Source organism: Microcaecilia unicolor, chromosome 8, assembly GCF_901765095.1.
Source record: "Microcaecilia unicolor chromosome 8, aMicUni1.1, whole genome shotgun sequence".
In the NCBI taxonomy this organism is placed as follows: domain Eukaryota; kingdom Metazoa; phylum Chordata; class Amphibia; order Gymnophiona; family Siphonopidae; genus Microcaecilia; species Microcaecilia unicolor.
The window spans coordinates 34,180,180-34,203,286 of NC_044038.1; the positions used below are offsets into that span (position 1 = coordinate 34,180,180).

At 40.6% G+C, this 23,107-nt stretch overlaps 1 protein-coding gene across 1 annotated transcript in view; it reads left to right on the forward strand.

The window, feature by feature from the left end:
• Nucleotides 1-23,107, forward strand: part of SNX29 (sorting nexin 29) — a 463,865-nt gene that overhangs the window by 238,345 nt on the left and 202,413 nt on the right. Inside the window, 1 exon segment of the mRNA XM_030211952.1 lies at nt 13,357-13,466. Within this exon segment, the coding sequence (XP_030067812.1) occupies nt 13,357-13,466 (110 nt within the window).

A 23,107-nucleotide genomic window follows, 5' to 3' on the forward strand; every position in this document is an offset into this window, starting at 1 on the left:
GATACATGGAATGCCCTACCGTGGGAGGTGGTGGAGATGAAAATGGTAATGGAATTCAAACGTGTCGGGTAAACACAAAGGAATCCTGTTTAGTAGGAATGGATCCATGCAATCTTAGCGGAGATTGGGTGGCAACACTGATAATTGGGAAGCAAAATCAGTGCTGGGCAGACTTCTATGGTCTGTGCCCTGACCGTGACTGAATAGATATGGATGGGCTAGAGTGTAAATTTTAAGAGGCTTCAACATTAGCTTCAGAACTTTTAGTACAAGAAGAGTGCTGGGCAGCAGTGGCGTTCCTACTACTACTACTACTATTTAACATTTCTAAAGCGCTACTAGGGTTACACAGCGCTGTACAATTTAACATAAAGGACAGTCCCTGCTCTCAAAGAGCTTACAATCTAAAGGACAAGTGAACAGTCAGTCCGATAGGGGTAGTCAAATTGGGGCAGTCTGGATTTCCTGAGAGGTGAGAGTTAGGTGCCGAAGGCAGCAATGAAGAGGTGGGCTTTGAGCAAAGACTTGAAGATGGACAGTGAGGGGGCTTGGCGTAGGGGCTCAGGAAGGTTGTTCCAGGCATAGGGTGAGGCGAGGCAGAATGAGCGGAGCCTGGAGTTGGCGGTGTTGGAGAAGGGTACCGAGAGGAGGGATTTGTCCTGTGAACGGAGGTTTCAGGCTGGAACGTAAGGGGAGATAAGGGTAGAGAGGTAGTGAGGGGCAGCAGACTGAGTGCATTTGTAGGTAAGGAGGAGAAGCTTGAACTGAATGCGGTATCTGATTGGAAGCCAGTGAAGTGACCTGAGGAGAGGTAGATCTGGCGGAATATAAGACGTGCAGCAGAGTTCTGGACAGATTGAAGGGGGGATAGATGGCTAAGTGGGAGGCCAGTGAGGAGTAGGTTGGAGTAGTCAAGGCGCGAGGTAATGAGAGCGTGGATGAGGGTTCGGGTGGTGTGTTCAGAGAGGAAAGTGCGAATTTTGCTGATGTTGAAGAGGAAGAAACGACAGGTCTTGGCTATCTGCTGGATATGCGTGGAGAAGGAGAGGGAGGAGTCGAAGATAACTCCGAGGTTGCGGGCAGATGAGACGGGGAGGATGAGGGTGTTATCAACTGAGATGGAAAGTGGAAGAAGAGGAGAAGTGGGTTTTGGTGGAAAGACGATGAGCTCAGTCTTGGACATGTTCAGTTTCAGGTGGCGGTTGGACAGGTTTCGGTTAGGGGGGGCGGTGGGTGCGGTCCGCCCTGGGTGTACGCCGCTTGGAAGGTGCCACGCGCGCCTGCCTGTCCTTCGTTTGTTCCATGCTCCCTCTGCCCCGGAACAGGTTACTTCCTGTTCCAGGGCAGAGGGAGCATGGAACGAACGAAGGACAGGCGCTCGCGGCAACCCCCCAGCGGTGTGCACCCGGGGGGTTCTTTCGCGCGCTGACGGTTAAGTATAAAATTTACAACTAAACTAGAACATTTGAGAAGCAGTGTACATCATTTTTAATATATGATTTTTATTGAAATTGGTCATTTTACTCGGCATTTTTCTGTTCGGTGCTGGGAGAAGTTAGTCACACTGTGCTACAAGAACCCTGATAATTGTCTTTATATTAACATGAAAATATTTTCATTAGTCCCAAATGGAAATTCCTCATATTGTAAGCTGTTAATGCATTTGAGCTAGTGATGGCTATGATAACAGCAGCCATTAATCTGCTATGAAATATTGCATAATTAACATTAACAATGTCAATCTTCAAAATGTCCTTCGAATAAACAGAGAATTGCTGTAAAATAAATATGACAGTCAAAAGCAATTTTATGCCTTATTTTTTATGAGTGGATCATTTTAGGCAGTCTATCTGCAAATAAAAAAAAGACCTGAAGTTGATGATCTGCACAAAGGTAATACCTGTCATTTGAAATTAGAGTGATGTCTGTTTTTATTAAACTAGAGAATGTAACATTGATGCTCATAATAATTATTTTTCAAAATGGAATATTTCCTCCTATAGTTCTTATTTGAAAGCATGGGACATCTATTTTTTAATATTATAAAAGCATTAGTTTATTTAAATGTTAGGGAATTAGGTTAATATGTCTAATTAAAAAACTATATGATATGGTATAAAAAGCTTTTATGTAAACATTTTTGAATGTGTTTATTACTTGTGACTAAATAAAATGTTTAGAGGCTACCTAGTAAACTAAAGATTCCAAAATCTTCCACTGGACTTTACACGTTTTTCTGGTATTTAAAGTCTGTATTTGCAGCCTGGCCAATGGACCATAAAAAACGCCATCGTTGTAATTGGCAGTTATGACTCACCCTTTTTCCATCACATTTTAATCTGTGTCCCTGTAGCTTCCATAGTTAGCAACGTTTCTTATGCCCAGGTACTTTTGGACTCTATAGTTTAAATACAGCTGCTTCCTGCATTTATTCAGTATTTCAGTATTTCCTTGGCAAAGCAGAGTGATGTCATTAAGGCAGATCTTCATGGTGTCTGGCTCTGACGGCACCAAAATGTAGTTTGTACCCTGGACTATAGTGTCTGTTAGCCCTGTCTTACTTCCCGTCTTGTCCACTTTTATTCATCTTTCATCAAGAATGAATTATTAGACATGAAAGGTAATTAAAGAATATTATGATTTCTTAGGATTCTAATTTATAGGTGATGGCTTAAGGATTTATTTTAACTACCTTCTTCTCAGAAATCTGCATCAGTACATCGATTTGCCTTTGACATATAGCTGAAAGTCTGTTGGTTGTTTTCTTTCCTCTATCACCACTAAAGAAAAATTTGATGAACTAATAGTTATGTTCTCAGTTAAAAAAAAAAAAAAGGAGCAATAATTAAGCTGCCCACATTGGTGCAAAAACCATGCATAGTTTTTCGGTATGGAGTTTGCACTAATATCAAAGCAGAATTGGGTATAGTTTTGGCTTTGATTATTGCTGCAAAACAAAGCACCCGCAGAGATTTGTTTCTGTTTTATCTTTGGGTATTTTCTTTCTGGGCAAAACTTTAAATGTATATCCTGTTTGTCTGTCCTAATTAGATTGTAAGCTCTGTCGAGCATGGACTGTCTCTTCATGTTCAAGTGTACAGCGCTGCGTACGTCTAGTAGCGCTATTGAAATGATAAGTAGCAGTAGTTTGTTGCCTCTCCTGACTTAACTCCACCACTAGGAATCTTCCACATACTGAGTGGTCAACTTTTAAATGCCTCATTCTGCCAGTAAATTGCTATTTTATTCATGGAAATAGCTTTGAAAATTGGTATTTTAAGTACATAAGTATGCTGCTTTACTCTGCTTTTTTTCATTTTAGAGAGTTCTTATGGTTGTCTAGTTGAGTAGAATAGAAGGAGGGAATACATGATGTGAATTATGTGAGGCAATTGAGGTAAAAGGAGAGGAAAATAAAATAATAATAGTGCATTTTGATAATTATGCAGAATACAAGTCAGGTTTTTAAAAATAATTATAGAGTACATCCCAGTAATGAAAATAATGTTAAAAAAATATTTAAGTGAAATAACTGACTAAATTTTGTGGATAATAGAGCAAATAACTGAAATACCTTTCCAAGAACAAGCAGGATATATAACAGTAGCGTAGCCAAGGGTGGGCCCAGGTGGGCCCAGGCCCACCCACTTTGGGCTCAGGCCTACCCAGTAGCAGGACACCTATGATGTGGCAGGCAGGGATCCCCAAGCCCCACCAGCCGAAAGCTCCCAAACAACTGTCCCTCCTCCTACAAACCTTGTAAAAAGCAGATCTTCGCCTGCAGTGACAAGCGACTGATACATACTGCTTGCACCAGCCCCACAGCCTTCTCTCTGATGTATTCCCACAGGATTAGCAATGTGTATTAGTTGCTGCTTGCTGCCGGTAAAAATCTGCTATTTAAAAAGTATGCGGGGGAGGGGAGATGTATGAGAGACCATATGGCATGCAGGCAAGAGGGAGAGACCAAATCACTTGTGGGGCAGGGCGGAGTTCTTCTGCCCACCCATTCTTGGGCCAAGGCCCACCCAAAATTGGGTGTCTGGCTACGCCCCTGATATATAATCCTTACAAGTGGGTGCTCCTACAGTAGGCTGGGTATATGTAAATTAATCTTTCAGAGTTGTTTAGAGTGATGCAATAAACATTTACAAGACTTCACACATCAGAACCATTTCACAGAGCCATCTCCTTCCATGAGTGGCATGCTAGGTTTCATTTTTTTTTTTTTTAATGCTGTGTTGCCTAGTTTCTTTTCCTCCTCTTAGTGATGCTTTAGTTCGGGTTTACAAATGTTTCTAAGTTCCATTATTTCTTGATGTAGCCACAACCTGTATTGGTGCATTAGTTGACATTGGGCAGGTTTTGTTTCTTTGGTTTTTTTTTTAACATTAAGCCATTTGATTTAGTATCAGCTATTTTTCTTCCAAAGTCTAAGAAGCAGAAGACCCCCAGAGGCTTTAAGAAGTGTGGTTGATGCAGCAGTACAATGTCAGAGGCCAATACCTGTAACTTGTGACTGTTGTGTTTGAGACACAAAAATGATATCCCTAATTGTGCCACCTCTCAAAAGATGTCACCTAGAGCTTTTCATGGACATCAAAAATGTAAGGAGAAGCTATTTGCTAGCAGTTTTTCAAATGGAACGCTGATTATTCCATAAGTAGAACTGGAATATTTCTTCCTACCTTTTTCATAGAATCTAGTCATTCGAGTATAAGATGTAGTAGTAAAAGTAACTTCAAATACATAAATGAATAAATTAAATACAGTACATGCAAAAGATTGTACTGCATCTGTACCAGCATGGAAGGACTCCAGTGCTCAGTGTTGCACAAAGGTGAGAAAGCATCAGTCCTCATCAGTGCTTGATGATGGGTTCAGAGAGATTTTACTTTACCACCACCTAAGCATCTCCACAGAGAAGACGGCTCAACCTTGAGCAGCTCATGGGGATTGTATCAGTTATTGAGGATGTGGGTTTCAGCTATTGATACATCAATTGATCCAAAAAGATGTCAACTCTTCGTCAGTATGGGTATCATTGTGTCAGCTGTCTTCAGTGTATTGCTGGACAGGAAGGCCCAAGAGATGCCCTAGAACCATCTGGCAAGTATTGCTGCATTGGCATTTTCTGTGTTTATACTAATGCTAAAGGAGATGTAACCAGTTCTAGACTCCATGCTGATATCCAGTGGCATGGCATCACCATTAATACTAGCCACTCCAGTGTCTACCTCTAGTGCACTGAGGAGGGAGCTCTACTGACAGACTGGTCTGCCTCAGTTTTTAGGCCCATACAAAAGGAACACTCACAAAGACCTTGTCTGCTAGCCAGGTATATACTCAGATTCTCCTATAGGACACATTTCTGAATCAGAGTTTGAGCAATCCTGGGGGGTGTTCTTACAGTTCTGAGCACTACTTTGTATATGAGGAGTGAACAGTTTCCCCAAGACCCCTTCTTCCACAGGAAAAAGTCTTACTTCACTTAGTTACTATACAGATTTGATATGCCACCTTTCACCAACTTAAAGCAAAACTTTTACATTATTAATAACAAAATTTAGAGAAAAGAAATATAGAAAGTGCGGGGAAGAGGTAGGGCAATTACAAATGAAAACATCATATCCCACAGACTACTGCAACCTACTCCTCGCAGGTCTCCCACGGAAACATCTGTTTTCATTTTATTTACTAAGGGGCTCTTTTACAAAGGCATGTAAGGGCCTACATATCTCCAGCACGTGCCAAATCGGCATTATCGCCTGGCTACTGCATGCTCCGGGTGGTAATTATGAATATGACATGTGCAAAAAACACATGAAAATATTTTCTATTTTCCACTGCGTGGCACTTACCCGGCAGTAAACAGATGGGGTGCACGCTGCATGCCTACCGCCCGGTAGCATGTGAGACCTTACTGCTAAGTCAGTGGGTGACTGTAAGGTCTCAGGCCGAAGATGTATGCATGCTGGTTTTTATTTTGCTGCACGTCCATTTTCCAGCCTCCTTAAAAAAGGGCCTCTTTCCCGGACACGGTAAAAACTGGCTTGGCGCGTGCCCAAAAGACACACTTGCACTACCCCAGGCCACTTTTTGCAGCAACTTAGTAAAAGGGCCCCTAAGTTACTCTGCAGAGTCAGAGGAATAGCTTAGTAGTTAGAGCACCAGGCTTGACATCCAGATGTGCCCAGTTCAAATCCCTCTTAGACCAGTGACAAGCATTTAGCAGCAGGCCTTTTCTTTTAAAACCTTTTTAAATCAGCACTGCACAGAAACAGAACAAGGTAGACCATTAGCAAATACAATATAACTGGCATCAAATCACAAAAAGCAATTGAAATAAAAAGAATGTTGTACTACGCAAATCTTCTATAAACAGCACTGGCTCTCATTTCAATACAGAGCCACAGAAGCTGCTGGCTTTCTAAAACGGCAGGCATAGATGTTTTGCAACCCTAAACATTTATAGCTGCCAGCAATCTCAGAAACTTGGATGCACCAAATAGCAGTGTTTACAGTCCTCCCACCTAGATGTTTTTGTAAGGCATATCTAAACGTCATACTTGCCATTTTACAATCTCTGAAACTAAAATATAGGGAGAATTATGTAATGTGGCAGATCCTAATACAAAAACACATTTTTTTGAACCAACTTCTATTAAATAAAGTAAAGTTGAGGACACAGTGGCATCAGATGTCAATAAGATCTCATATAGAACACAGCTATTTCAGATCAAAGCTTACAATGCAACATCAATCATTTGCCAAAGTGTCTCTTTCTAACTTAATTTTATTAATCACATAATATATAGAAAAACAAAGAAAAGATAAGTGGTCGCAAAGTTGTGCCCCATGTACAATTTCTAGCAATCTGATAAAAAGATCACCTGATGCCCACACTATCAAACCGATGGTGTTTCGGTCAGAGACTTGCGTCTGGGTTTATCAAGAATAGTTGTGCGTATATTCAAAATTGCTAACAAGCGAAAAGACACTCCCTCCACGGATTCAAGGCCTTGAATCCGTGGAGAGAGCGTCTTTTCGCCGGCATGTTGCTTGTTAGCAGTTTTGAATATATATGCGACTATTCTTGCTAACCCTGGACATAAATCTCTGACTAAAATGCCATCGGTTTGATAGCGTGGGTGTCAGGTGATCTTCTTATCAGATTGCTAGCAATTGTACGTGGGGCATATTTAAGATAAGTGGTCGCTTTCTTTGTTTTTTCAATTTATTGTGTGATTAATCAAATTTAGTTAAGAAAGGACAGTCTGGCAAATGATTGCTGCCATCGTAACCTTTGATCTGACATGTCTATGCCCTATAAGAGATCTTATAGATTTTTTTTTCTTATTGACATCTGCTGCTGCATCCTCAACTTTATTTAATAGAAGTTGGTTCAAAAAATTAGTTTTTGTATTAGGATCTACCGCATTCCACATTTTCCCCTATATTTTGATTTCGGTTATTTAAGTGGGAGGGTGTTTAGTTTCTTTTCCCCTGTTTCCATTGATTTATTTTACAATCTCTGGCAAAGGCTGCATATGAAGGTTTGTATTGGCTCCAAAGCAGCAGTTCTGTCCTGCAAGGGAAATATCACCTCAGAGGAGGTGGATAAGTTTGTGTGTGGGGAAGTGCTGAGACACTGCAAACATCTTTTTGAAAAGGCATGGGGGTATAGTGATTGAGGACTGTTCCAGTGCCTCAGACAGCACAAGGGATGTGGGCATAATAATGAACACTCAGAGACCCAGACAGGATTACAAAAGGTTCCTGTTACACCCCAGAGGAGGAGGGGGAGGGGAAAGGGAAGGGACAGGTGAAGGGTAAGAGGTATTTGGCATGGTATTAGAAGGTGAGGCAGATGGCAGGTGTGGAGACAGAAAGGTACCTAGGCGTACAGAAACTGACTCTCAGCTGTCTTGCAGTCAGCAGCAACACAAACAGTTACAGGGATATGAGGTGGCACTTATTTGTGACTTAAAAGGGGTCTGACATTCATCTGGCATTTGATGTACATTGTTGTGCTATCTGGAATCAGGAATAGACATCGCTGACATAGTGTGGCCTGCCCCTACTCTTACTGCCCCCGATATGCCTCCTCTGTTCCTAAATATTTTAGTGGCTTAATATTTTGTCCTGCTGTTTTGTAATATACCGCCTTATACATTTTGGCTGCTTATACTTATATTGTGCTGGGATAGGGATGTTTAAAGTGCGAATGGCACTTATAAAATGACCACCTTTATTTTTGATGGTGATTGCTTTGGCATACAGGTTTATTTAGCTCCAGATCGTTAGTGACTTATCTCCCCTCTACAAAGTTGTTTAATAAAAGGGGACATGCATCCAAAGCACCTGCCTAAGATAGTGTCAGACATCCACCTTAGCTTGTCAGTCATTCTTCCACAAGTCACATGTCTTCAGTGGTGAAAGTGCCTTGCACACTTTGGATTGTTCGTGTACCTTAGCCTTTTACTTGGAACAGAGTAAAGCCCTTAGAATGTACACCCATGTTTTAGTTTCATTTGACTCCAATAAACCTGGAACTTTTCTAATTGGGTAACAGATTGCACCTCCTTTAACTTATGCCCAGGTTGGCTTGATTCTGGAAGGGCATGTCGAGGCTCAGAATGCCAGATCCATGGCAATGTCTGTGGTTCTCTTGAGGTTAGCCTGCATGGAAGGTTTCCAAAAGTGCATTGTGGACTTGTGTTCACATGTGCACATCGCAGGATTGTTTTCAAAAGCATTCCTTTTTTTTTTATTTATTTATTTATGCAATTTTTTTTTTATACATCCAAAGCAAAGCTTTGTCAAAAAGCTTCAGTTATTAACAGGAAAATCAAATAATGGGAATACTCCCAGGAAATAAATTTCTATAATTACATAGTCCTCAATATAGGAGGAGACTGTACATATAAACCTAATAAGAGGTTAGGTATTATATAGGCAACAAGTTAAAAAAAAAAAAAGAAAAAGAAGGCGTCTAGGTATTTAACATCAAATAATATAAGTCCGTGATAGAAACTCTCATGATGGTTTAGGATTCCTTGCATTTAAGAATGATCGAAGCTGAACCGGGTCAAAAAAATGGTATGTCTCTGAGTCAAAAAAGATTACACATTTGCAAGGAAAGCGTAACTGGAATTTCGCTCCCAATTGAACAGTCTCTTGTCTCATTATCAAGAATTTCTTTCGTCTTTCTTGTGTGGCCCTCGACACATCCGGAAAGATTTGAATCCTTTCACCGATAAAGGTGATCATTGAAGTTTGCCTCAAATATAACCTTAACAAGGATTCTTTATCAACAAGAAACACAAATGATACCAAAAGCGTAGATCTAAATTCAGCCTCCTCCTGTGATTGCTCTAATAAAGCTGATACATCAAGACTCACAGAAGGTTGAACCCTCTGCGGTATAGTTTTCACAGGAAGGAAATAAATCTTTTGCACAGGAGGAAGGTTGTTTTCTGAATATTTAAATACTTCTATTAGAAACTTATGAAACAGATCTCTTGGTGAGGTATATTTAAGAGAGGGAAAGTTTAACAATCTAAGGTTTGAACACCTACTTCGATTTTCTAGATTCTCAATCTTTCTTTGCATCAAGTCCACATTTTGAAATATTTTAATCTCTTGATCTTTTATCTGAGTTATCGAAAGATCACATTGCTGTAAGTTCTTCTTTTGGGTAGACAATTCTGTTTGAAGATTTTCAATTTTCAGAGAGTTAGTATTCGAATTAGTTACAAAATTCAAGCATACCTTATGCAGAGATTCTATAGCACACCATAGAGATTCTAATGTAACATTCGGTGGTTTCTCCAAAGATTGCAGAGTCACGGGTGGGATAGGCTGGTCAGCAAAGCTTTGCTGAACCGCAGAAATTTGCTCCATGGAGTTGTCTGTAATTCTGCTTTCCTTGGGAGTACTTTCCAGATTTGATCTTTCGCGGGGAATCCCCGCTATTGGCAGCGCCATTTCACTAGAGGAGTTCTCCCTCCCCAACTCCGCAGCCGCTTTCTCAGGCCGAAGGGCGGGACTTCCTCCCGGAATGCTTCCTGCCACTCGAATCTGCGACGGACTACGAGGGCTTAGCGAAAGTTCGCTATCCAAGCCCGGACTCCTCTCGGTCTCGGGCAGCGGAACGCCCGATGATGATACTGGAACAGTGAAGGCTGTAATTGGAGGTTGCCTACGGGTCAGGTCAGTGGAGGGTAGGGAGATTCCTTCTCGCACTTTCCCTTTCCGTTTAGGCATAGCAATAAGAAAGAAAAACAATTCAAGGGAAAAAAGACTCTCCAGCTCCAACTTCAGCGTCCTAACCAGACGCCATCTTGAAACAGTCTCTCTTCAAAAGCATTCCTAATAGGACAGTAGATTTAGTAAGTCTGTCTCAAGGAGCCTCTTTTTATGTTTAGAATTCAAAGCCTTTTTTCTTATTTCCGGGTAGCCATTGTTAAAAATAAAAAAGAAAGGAAAAAATGGTTGGCTGCCAAACATATGTATTGTTTTGTTTCTGTTGGCATTCTTGTCTCTACTTTTCTCCCCATTTTGATAAATGCAATTTGTAACTAGAGATTCCCATGTGTAAGAACTATATATTCTGCTTGTTCTTGGAGAAAGCAAAGGGCTCCGTTTATATGGGTGTGTCTAGTATTAGCACGCAGAAAAAACGCTAGCGTACCTATAGCATGGCTTAGTAATCTGGGCCCAAAGTTACTTACCTGTAACAGATGTTCTCTGAGGACTGCAGGATATTAGTCCTCTAAGAATTGGCTTCTTCTAATTTAAAGCGTAGTACCGAAATGAAGTGGCCTTGTGTGATGATGCAGATATGGAACTACCCTTTCCATTGTTCAACACTCCGAAGAGCTCTAAGCTTTGAGAGCTTTATTATATATCTTTCTCCATCCCAGGTTGTTTATAATGCCACTGCATGTGTGAGGACTAATGTCCCACTGTCCTCAGAGTACACCTGTTAGAAGTAAGGAACTTTGCTTACTCAGACATTTTTAATTAACTTTAGCACATTTAGGGCAAATAATTATAATTTTTATGTTTTGGGTTGATTCACATTTAGTGCAGATTTTTTGTCTATGGGAACAATGTTAGCACATTCAGCTTTTCATTTAATTTTATTAAAATGCACTACAGCTGCTATGTACCTTACTGCAAAGGTGCCCAATAAACAACCTTATAAAAAGGTCAGAAAAAATCATAACATTTATTAAAAGAAACCATTAAAAGCTTGATATTTTCTCTGAGCTTATAGAGCTGGTTATTGGGTATCTTCATAGTATAGTTTCTTTTTTGGCACGGGATAACCTCTTTGTTTTTCTTATATTATCTAACTTTGTCGAAAAGCCAAATACTTGGAATCTTACAATAGGTGGTGTAACTGGTATTTTTGATTTGTTTTTCATATGACTGTTTACCAGGATACTGATTTCTACAACATATAAATAAAATGTATTTGAAAGAAGGATATGACCTTTCATTTTCAAAACATATTATCTTTAAACGTAATCCGATCAAGTATCTGCAGTAACCTATAACCAAAACTCCAAACCCAGTGCTAATATGGTCTTATGATAGGTGTAAAATAATATTAAGAATGGTAGCTAGGACCTTGGTAGCGACTTGTTTCACATGGGGATCACACTCGTGGCTCATACGTATCATCAGTCCCTAATCGCTGCCAGAATTCTAAATTCATTTGTTCATTTAAATTATTTAATTGCAACTTATTTGCTATAAAATCTGCATCAATTACTCCCCACATACTCAAATCTTTGAATTGCTCAAATTACATTTATCTTAATCACCCTGTATTATCATCAGGACCCCAGCTGGATGAGAAACTGAAAAGGAGCTGCGGCATTTGCCAGGATCATGTCCTGAAGCAGCAATGCGAAGCATGGCCATGTTGGTTTGAGGTCCTGATGATAATTCAGTGTGATTAAGATAAGTGAAATTTGAGCAAGTCAAAAGATTTGAGTTTTAGGGGAGTAATTGATACAGATTTTATAGCAAATAAGTTGTGATTCAGTTGTTTATTTAAATTATTTAATTTTGAATTTTGGCAGTGATTATGGACCAATGATGAAATATGTGAGCTGAGAGGCTATGATCCCCACATGAAAGAAGTCGCTACCGAGGTCCTTATCTACTATTCTTACTATTATTTTTACATCTAACATTGTAAGAGCGTATTAGCACTGGGTTTAGAGTTTTGGTTAATAATTACCCCTGCTACGTAAAATTAATTGGACCTATTAAGCATCATGGTAATCTATAAAGCATAATTGGGGATGATGGGGGAGATTTGAAATGAAATACTTTAATGATAGATTGAATATATCTAATTCATAAACAGGGCAGTTCTATGACTAGGTGTTTGCAATTATAAATGCTTTGCTATTCTGTAATGGAGTGCACAGTTGCCTTAGCACTAACTGCAAGGGGGGTGGATGTGGACAGAGCATGGGTGGGGCAAGAGTGTGTCTCCACTTTACATGTGTAACTTATAGTATACCATAAATTACGCTCATGGCTTTCCGTTCTTGGATGTGCCCATTTATGTCTGTTACTGACATGATTTAAGTGGTGTGCTAAAATGTAGGAACACCATTGCCCAACGTAGGCTAGTATCTGTAATGATATCTTGGTGCCCAGATACAGTTAAAGAATTAGCACTTAGTGCGCAGGCATTAAAGCAACTACATTGTGGTACCCAGTTATAGAATTTCTCCCAGGGTATATTATAGGGTAACTAGCAGTTAAGCCCGTAACAACGGGCTAGTTTTTTGCCCCCCCACTCCCCCCGTCCACCAACCCTGCTCTCTTCCCTACCCTCCCCCAGCGTCTGTTTCCCTCAGTTCCGCCCCCTCCTTCCCTCCCTGCTCCCTCCTCCTCCGGTTTCCACGCCCATGTCCAAGCCCTCCTCCCTATTGGGCTGTACTGCTGGTGGAGGCGGGGCTTGGACTTCTACACTCTCAGCGTTCCGACTCTACTGCGCATTTGCAGGTGAGTCGGTCACTTGCCATTTATATGTTTGATGATTGCCTTTTGAAATCTGCATTATGTACATTTGTCCTTTAGATTGTAAGCTCCTTGAGCAGGGACTGTCCTTCTATGTTAAACTGTACAGCGCTGCGTAACCCTAGTAGCGCTTTAGAAATGTTAAGTAGTAGTAGTAATTATGGATGTGTAACTCTCAAACAATTTAAGGAAATTTGTTTATCACATTGGTAATTCAAAATTTTGAGGTCATGTTTTCGCAGTTATACTAGCTATTCTGTACTTGCTATTTTTAAAAAAATAACTTTTTGCATCTTTTTATAGTGATTATACCCAATCTTTGGAACATTGATGGGGAAGTTATGATTCCTGAATTAAAACCAGTAGTAGACAATGAGGAACTAGCAAGCTCCTATGAAAGGAAGCTGATAGAGGTAAAGCTTTGCTATTTTAATTTTTTGTTACATGTTGTTGTTGACGTTTGCCCTAGTTAGTGCTTGACAGGCTGTTAAGACCAACAACAGGAATTTGTGAGAACTGTTTAGACAGATGTAAATATATATATTTTGGTTTAAAATAAGATTGTAAGGTTTACGTCTACTCCTTGACAGAAAATATGTTTTCTATATGACATCTTGTTTAGCATTCCTGTAATTGTGAAACATTAATTGTTATAGACAAACCAACTAAAACATAGACACACTTCATAAATCATGTTCCACTGGAAGTCAACACCAGTAAGAAATTTTTGTGGGTAGCAATGTTCCATTTTTTCCCCCTCATTTTGTAGGTCTCCATACTTTCGTGTTAATGTATACTTGGCAACAAACCCTCTAGTGTATTTTGTTTTGTGCATATATGTGTTTTGTTGCATCTAATTACTTTCATATTATAGCTGTTAACTTCACATTTGTTTCTTCCTGCTTAATTTTCATTGTAGTATTGGTTCAAACCTAGCTTGGAACAGAAGTATTGCACTTATACTGAAGCCCACCATCATTTAAATTTGTTCTTGGCATGCTAAATTGCAAAATTATACCCAAATGGTTTTACAGAAATGCGCATAAGAGATTATAGTATACAATGGTTGGCTCAAAAATTTTAATGCAGTGTGTGAACATGTTTTTTTTTTTTTTTTGCATGTGATGAGAGTAACTAGCGGTAGTGTGGGATATAAAGACAGTGCAGATTTATGAAACAGTTATGCACTGTTTAGTGCTGTTTACAGTAGCATGGTATTCACTTTAAGGTGACTTACACCTCATCATGCCAACATGCAAATCATCTTGTAGGGTTTATAATCAGGTGTGGATACTAATACACTTTTCTCAGTGTAGCGGTTCCCAACCAGCTAGAGTAGGGTAAATTAATCAGATGGAGATGGGTATGCTGAAGAGAAATAGTGCCTTAAGTGAGATTTAAAGGCGGCGCAAGAAGACTTCAGTTTAAGCTGTAGAAGTAAGCTGTTCCAGAGTGCAGGGGCTGAGGCACTAAAACAAGATTGGCGACTTGCTTCCCAATGGACCTGATGATGGGAATGGACAAGGAGACGATGTTGGTAAGAAGGTTGAAGTGTTCTCTAAGGGCTGTGACTAACAAGGAAAATGGGGATCCCTGAAGATTTAATCTGACAACAAAGGAGAAAGATCTTAGATGGTATGCGATAAGATACTGAAGCCAGTGTTCTGTTCGAAAAACAGGGGTGACATGATCCTATGTTTTCTTACCATGGAGGAGCTTGATAGCTGTATGGCAGAAGTGTGACTGAATTATGACTAGAGTAAAATGGAAATAGATATTTCAAAAGGAGACCTTTGAGGAGTAGGTTGCAGTAGTCTGTGGGAGATGATGTTCTCATTTGTAATTGCCCTCCTTCTTCCCCTGCTTTTCCATTTTTTCAATATTTGCATTATTAAAAATAATTTTAGAGAAAAGAAACACTTTGCTGTTTTTTGGATGGTCAGGTCCTCTTAATTTGGATTACTGGTGTTGGTTTTATTTACAAGGCTGTGAAGGTTGCACATTTTCAAAGGTTGGAACGCTGGTTAATCCACAGGTAGAATTGTAATATTTATTTCTCTGAATTTTCATAGAATCTAGTCATTTGAGTATAGGATGTAGTAGATAAAAAAAACCAGATATGCATGGTACATAAAGAAATATGTTGTCACTATTTTTTTAATTAAATACTCAGCTTCTATATTTTGCATTGCCACTCTGTTGCATACCATTCTTGATTCTGCCCTCATGTTAGTAGACACACACATTTTTAGTATGTATTGTGGGGTAGATTACACATCACTAAATCAGCATTCAGTGTGGTTTGGCATAAATCTAGAAGATCAAATTAGAAACCTAAGTTCGTCTGAAACATTGTATATTGAAAACAAAAGTTGCACATGAGACCTAAATATCTGTGGCATCTAAGGAAAAACTTATTTTATTATTTTTTTTTCAGTTTGGTGATTTTTTGCTTTAGCATTTCTTAAGCGACCCACAGGTTAATGAATGTCTTACCAAACATGTCCAATTTTTAGCAAATTTATTTTGCACAATAAATATAGAAACTATTGATATATAGTCAAGGCTGCTGCTGTTTAACAATGATGAGATGCTAGTAGATATAAATAATTCATATAAGCAATTTTCATGGTAGATGGGTTTTTTTTTTTATATTATGTACTAATATCCAGGGGTTCAGTTGCTGGTACGGCATGTCAAACCTTTAAAATCAAGTGTAATCAAGAACATTCAGAGAAAATTCAAGTTCCCTTTTCATCCTGTTAACCATCAGTCCTGATTGGTCTTTGTCACCCTACTAGCAGATGGAAGGCAGAGAATCTGAGCAATTTAATAGCATTACTAACATAGGGAGTGGTGCACCCTGGAACTTGTCAGTATTTCTCTACCTCCAGCAGATGGTGCATGTTGGATTGGTGCAGAGACCTGTCTCTCCAAGGGTGTGGTCCATGGACTGCAATCCTTAGGGCCCTGTTTACTAAGGTGTGCTAGCATTTTTAGCGCGTGCACAAAATTAGAGTGCGATAATTGTGTAGGCATCTATAGGAATATTGTGGGCGCCTACACAGTTAGCGCGAGCTAAAAGCACTAACGTGCCTCTAGCGCGGCTTAGTAAATGGGGCCCTTAATGTCAAGTCTTTGCTGGGGCTTTGCTCCTAGGGATAGGTCCATGGAACTTTTTCTGGTTGAGCTTGATAGGGTCTGACTCTCCATGGCACCAAGCTCCAGCCCAAAAGCTAAGCTTCTTAAGTCCTCACATTGGTTGCCACTTCCTCAGTATATTATTTATAAAATTATACTCCTGGTATGTAAAATTTGACTCACTGGAGATCCTGCCTTTCTTGCCTGCTTGCTGTTCCCCTACATCCCTACTCATCCCCTCCACTCGTTGACACAGCAACATCTGATTGTTCCCACAATCAGAGAAGTCGCCCATGCCAAAATAAAAGGCATTGTATCTTCTCAATACAAGGCCCCAAGCTCTGGAACCAGCTCCCAGATCATCTAAGATCTCATTGATCCCTTGACCGGTTTCAGGTAGACGCGTTTTGCTGATGTCTGACACAGGTGCCACAGGGCTCTGAATTTGTTCATCTACCTAGTCTGTGCTCTTTGTCCCCCTCTTTCCTATCATGATTATTGTAGTTCACCCCCTTACCCATCTAAGCTGTCTGTCTTTTTTCCCTGCTTTTTTTTTTTTTTAATCTCTGTCTCTATTACTGTATCATCTGTAAGCTGCCTAGCTGGCATTGCTGATAGGCAGGATAGCAAGTAATTAATAAACTTGAATCTTAAACTAAGCTTGTGAGGCTAGTTGGTGAGGATTCCATGGTGCCTCTGCCAGAGGGGTGAGTGGGCCTTAGTCCCTCTCTCCTCCCCTTCAGACCAATTAAAAAAAATGTTGCCCCTCCCCCAAGGAACTTGATTGTTGCTCTTGTGCTATGGGCAAACTAACCAGTTACTGTGGTGGTAAATCAGTGTGCTAGCTGATTAGCACATTTTTGGACATTATGTGCCCCTGACATGCCTCCTCCCTCCCCCACCCCACCCCCCAAAAAACAATAAAAAAATTAAATACTGTGTGCTTGGCGTTTGCAGACCACAAAACTAACACGGAACACTTTATTGTGTCCCGTATTAACTTAGTATCGAAGGAGAAGTGGAGCTTTATATATCCTTATACCATGTGGAATATGTTATAATTTGCAATATTCAATCAATGCAGTACAGTTCAAATCGAGTTTGACATACTCTTTAAATTTAGTAGATAATGGAGGTCATTTTCAAAAAAGAAAAACGTCCAAAATGTGGCATAAATCTGCATTTGGATGTTTTTCTCGCAAAAAGTCCAAATTGGTATTTTCAAAACCAATTTTTAGACATTTTTCTATGAAGTTCATCACAAGTGCATTCAAATCACAATGGGGCGTGTCAGGGGCATGTTAAAGGTGGGATCTGGGTGTTCCAAACACTTCAACGTTTTTCAGCCATAATGGAACAAAACAAAACCATCCAGGACTAAAACTAAGACATTTTGAGCTAGACCTGTTTTTATAATGAATAAGGCACAAAATGTTGCCCTAAATGGCCAGATGATGACCACTGGAGGGAATCAGGGATGACCTCTCCTTACTCCTCCAGCAATCATTAACCCCCTCCCACCCCCAAAAATGTGATTTAAAACAATATTTGCCAGCCTCAGATGTTATACTCGGGTCCATTAGAACAGCATACAGATCCCTGCAGTAGTCTAGTGGTGGGTGCAGTGCACGGCAGACAGATGGCCTCAGGCCCATACCTCCTCCTATCTGTTACACTTGTCGAGCAAACTGTGAGCCCTCCAAAACTCACCAGAAACCCACTGTACCCACATATACAGTGGGGGAAATAAGTATTTGATCCCTTGCTGATTTTGTAAGTTTGCCCACTGACAAAGACATGAGCAGCCCATAATTGAAGGGTAGGTTATTGGTAACAGTGAGAGATAGCACATCACAAATTAAATACGGAAAATCACATTGTGGAAAGTATATGAATTTATTTGCATTCTGCAGAGGGAAATAAGTATTTGATCCCTCTGGCAAACAAGACCTAATACTTGGTGGCAAAACCCTTGTTGGCAAGCACAGCGGTCAGACGTCTTCTGTAGTTGATGATGAGGTTTGCACACATGTCAGGAGGAATTTTGGTCCACTCCTCTTTGCAGATCATCTCTAAATCATTAAGAGTTCTGGGCTGTCGCTTGGCAACTCGCAGCTTCAGCTCCCTCCATAAGTTTTCAATGGGATTAAGGTCTGGTGACTGGCTAGGCCACTCCATGACCCTAATGTGCTTCTTCCTGAGCCACTCCTTTGTTGCCTTGGCTGTATGTTTTGGGTCATTGTCGTGCTGGAAGACCCAGCCACGACCCATTTTTAAGGCCCTGGCGGAGGGAAGGAGGTTGTCACTCAGAATTGTACGGTACATGGCCCCATCCATTCTCCCATTGATGCGGTGAAGTAGTCCTGTGCCCTTAGCAGAGAAACACCCCCAAAACATAACATTTCCACCTCCATGCTTGACAGTGGGGACGGTGTTCTTTGGGTCATAGGCAGCATTTCTCTTCCTCCAAACACGGCGAGTTGAGTTCATGCCAAAGAGCTCAATTTTTGTCTCATCTGACCACAGCACCTTCTCCCAATCACTCTCGGCATCATCCAGGTGTTCACTGGCAAACTTCAGACGGGCCGTCACATGTGCCTTCTGGAGCAGGGGGACCTTGCGGGCACTGCAGGATTGCAATCCGTTATGTCGTAATGTGTTACCAATGGTTTTGGTGGTGACAGTGGTCCCAGCTGCCTTGAGATCATTGACAAGTTCCCCCCTTGTAGTTGTAGGCTGATTTCTAACCTTCCTCATGATCAAGGATACCCCACGAGGTGAGATTTTGCGTGGAGCCCCAGATCTTTGTCGATTGACAGTCATTTTGTACTTCTTCCATTTTCTTACTATGGCACCAACAGTTGTCTCCTTCTCGCCCAGCGTCTTACTGATGGTTTTGTAGCCCATTCCAGCCTTGTGCAGGTGTATGATCTTGTCCCTGACATCCTTAGACAGCTCCTTGCTCTTGGCCATTTTGTAGAGGTTAGAGTCTGACTGATTCACTGAGTCTGTGGACAGGTGTCTTTCATACAGGTGACCATTGCCGACAGCTGTCTGTCATGCAGGTAACGAGTTGATTTGGAGCATCTACCTGGTCTGTAGGGGCCAGATCTCTTACTGGTTGGTGGGGGATCAAATACTTATTTCCCTCTGCAGAATGCAAATAAATTCATATACTTTCCACAATGTGATTTTCCGGATTTAATTTGTGATGTGCTATCTCTCACTGTTACCAATAACCTACCCTTCAATTATGGGCTGCTCATGTCTTTGTCAGTGGGCAAACTTACAAAATCAGCAAGGGATCAAATACTTATTTCCCCCACTGTAGGTGTCCCCTTCACCTGTAAGGGCTATGGTAGTGGTGTACAATTGGGGGTAGTGGGGTTTTGGGGGGGCTCAGTGGACAAGATAAGGGAGCAATGGTGAGATATGTACCTGGGAGCATGTTATGAAGTCCACTGCACTGCTCCCTAGGGTGCCCTGTTGCTCTCCTGGGATGTCTAGGGGACCAGTCTTCAAAAACTTCTGGCTCCTCCTACATCCCAATGGCTTGCTTTTGTGCATTTTGCATTTGAACGTTTTTTTTTTTTTTTGAAGTGGACCAAAAAAGAAAACGTCCAAATCACAAAACCTTGTTCAAAATAGTATTTTCTTTTTTTGAGAATGACCTTCTTTCCTATTCAGATTTTAGACTGAAGCAGCAGCTTCAGAGAGCATTTTCCATCTCACAGATAGGCTGCAGAGAATACCTTCTCCTGCTTTAGACTTAATCCTACCCACCCTACCCCTCTACCCACCCACCCCTAGAGTGACATGTCTTATATAACCTCCCTATCAACCCACTCATTACTTTACCTCACCCATTTCTATTCTTCTATCACCTTCTCCCACTACTCCAACCAGAGTTACACCTAATCACACTGACCACCCTTCAACATCTTCTGTCCTTCTGTGACTGTTCTCTTGTGCTTGACTGCTTAAATATTTTAAATTTAAATGCTTTACTTTTTGTCTATTAGATTGTAAGCTCTTTGAGCAGGGACTGTCTTTCTTCTGTGTTTGTACAGCGCTGCGTACACTTTGTAGCGCTCTAGAAATGTTAAATAGTAGTAGTAGTAGTAGTAGACGTTTTTTGCAAAATGTCCAAAGTCGTACTTAGACGTCATATTGAAAATGCACTTCCAATCAGAACTTTCCTTGTTGACAATCCCACTATCAAATTCAGTTTTCCAGTTCAGTAATTCAGTGGTTGCATCAATAGCAAAGCTAAAGCCTGACTGCCACACTCTTGCTGTCATTTTTCGCACTCCTGACTTTACTCAAACAAATGTTTAGGCAAAATTTCAGCAAAATCAAAATGTATAAACAATCTTTGAAGCTGACCCAGTCAGAAGACATCAGTAATATTGCAAACTAGCCTAATTTGAAGGAACTTTTTATCAGACTGAACAATGTTCTTTTTGCTACTGCAGCTTTTGAACCTTTTTAACTATGCTGGATTAATGACTCACAAGCACACTTGCATCAGTGACAGTCATTTTGAAAAGTTTAGTTTTACTGAAAGCAAAGTGGATTGAATTGTAGAGCAATAACGTTGTTGGGATAAAAAAACGTTAACAATAGTTGTATTCATTATAGTTGTGGTACTTTTACTTTTTACTCAAAAACTATTATATTAGGCAATAATTTTTTTACTTAAGTAAATTTTTTTGTGTGTTCTTCACTGTACTTTTTACTTTTACATAAGTATTAAAATATACATTTATTTTTACTTAAGTACTTTGACCTAATACTTTGAACAACACTGGTCCTGGGAGGGGTAATTTGTTTGTGTCTGGCACCCCAAATCATTTTGAAATGTTGGTGTCTATGCACAGATAGACCCTATCCAAATACAGATCACAAATTAGGAATAGAAATATGAAAACAAAAATTGAACTTGGAACTTCAAGAAGTCAAACTTGGCATGTCCCGCAACACTGAAATAATAACAACAGAAATACATTTCCTCTTATACTTGACATGATACAATAACATCCATAATGCACGTTTCTCTAAACTAACATATTTCTGTTAATACTTTCAAAATAAAAACACTTTCTTATATCTTTGGAAAAATAAAATGCCCAGACAACAATCATGTTGGTCCCAGTGAGTATCTCTCTACTGCTTTCCTGTCTGTCTTCTGCTAACTCGTTCCAGTGGATGCTGTCTATTTATCCTTTCTGCTCCCTTCTCCTTTCTTCTTCCATTCTCTCACATCTATTTCTGACACATTGACCTTTCCCTTTTAGCTTTTTCCTCCCTTTCTTTCTTTTCTAACTTTCTGCTCACCTCAAATTTCACCTTTTTAGTTTTCACCTACCTATCAACTTCCCACCTACTTTTCTCAGCCCCTAGCTTTTCAATTTCCACTCTTATTCCTTCCCCAGACTCCTTTTGTCACCCACCCTTTAGTACCACATTTTAACCCTCTGTACTCACTGTCCTCCTCTTATTCATCTCCTGTACAATCCCTCATGTCAGCTCCCATGTGATTCCATCATGTTCAGCATCTCCCCCCTCTCTCTCCACATTTGTAGCACATCTCTTCTCAGTCTCTTCTTCTCTCCAATGCTCTGTATATCTTTCTCTTCTCTTCTCCACCCCCACTCTTGTAGCCCAACTTCTTCCCTCTCTCTCCTTCTCTTCCCCCAACATTGTAGCTTCTTTCTTTTCTCTATCCATTTCTTCTCCTTTCCTCATCTCCTTCTCTCTCTACTCCTTCTCCTTCCCCCGCAGCTAGCATTTCTCCCTCCTTCTTCCCCACTGTAGTCAAAATCTCTCCACTCTTTCCCATTTCATTGCCAGAATCCTTATCTTTCGTTCCCTTGTCTTCATTCTCTCTCCACCCCCCCCCCCCCCAGGTTCTGCTTTTCTGTCTCTCATCCCCACCCAAGGTCCAACATATTTCCCTCTCTTCCCTGCTGTCCTTCCCTCCCCTGCCCCCTTGGTCCATCATTTTATTTATTTTACTTAAAAAATTTCAATTTTTCTTAATCCATAGGTGTAGTGGATCATTTCTCCTCTTGTCCCCTCCCCAGCTGGTAATCTGGAATTTTCCTTTGACTCTCAACCCACCCTCCCTCCCAGTGTGCCTTTAAAATTTGTTTTCTCCTATAGAGAAAAGAGCAGCAATTCATACATGCTGCTTGTAGCCAGCCCCAAAGCAGTGTTCCGGGGTAGGGGTATGAACAGCATGTTGGAATGGCTGCTCAATGCTGATGACTTTTAGAAGACTACTACTACTACTATTTAGCATTTCTATAGCGCTACAAGGCGTACGCAGCGCTGCACAAACATAGAAGAAAGACAGTCCCTGCTCAAAGAGCTATGTAATAAAAGTAAGCCAAGTATAGGACAATCAAGCCATTGTGACATCACTGATGAGGTTGGCTCTTATTGGTGGCCTGAGGCATTATGACATCACAATATTAGCTCTGGTTACAAGAGACTACTACTATTACTATTTATCACTTCTATAGCGCTACAAGGCATACGCAGCGCTGCACAAACATAGAAGAAAGACAGTCCCTGCTCAAAGAGCTTACAATCTAATAGACAAAAAATAAATAAAGTAAGCAAATCAAATCAATTAATGTGAACGGGAAGGAAGAGAGGAGGGTAGGTGGAGGCGAGTGGTTACGAGTCAAAAGCAATGTTAGAGGTGGGCTTTCAGTCTAGATTTAAAGGTGGCCAAGGATGGGGCAAGACGTAGGGGCTCAGGAAATTTATTCCAGGCATAGGGTGCAGCGAGACAGAAGGCGCGAAGTCTGGAGTTGGCAGTAGTGGAGAAGGGAACAGATAAGAAGGATTTATCCATGGAGCAGAGTGCACGGGAAGGGGTGTAGGGAAGGATGAGTGTGGAGAG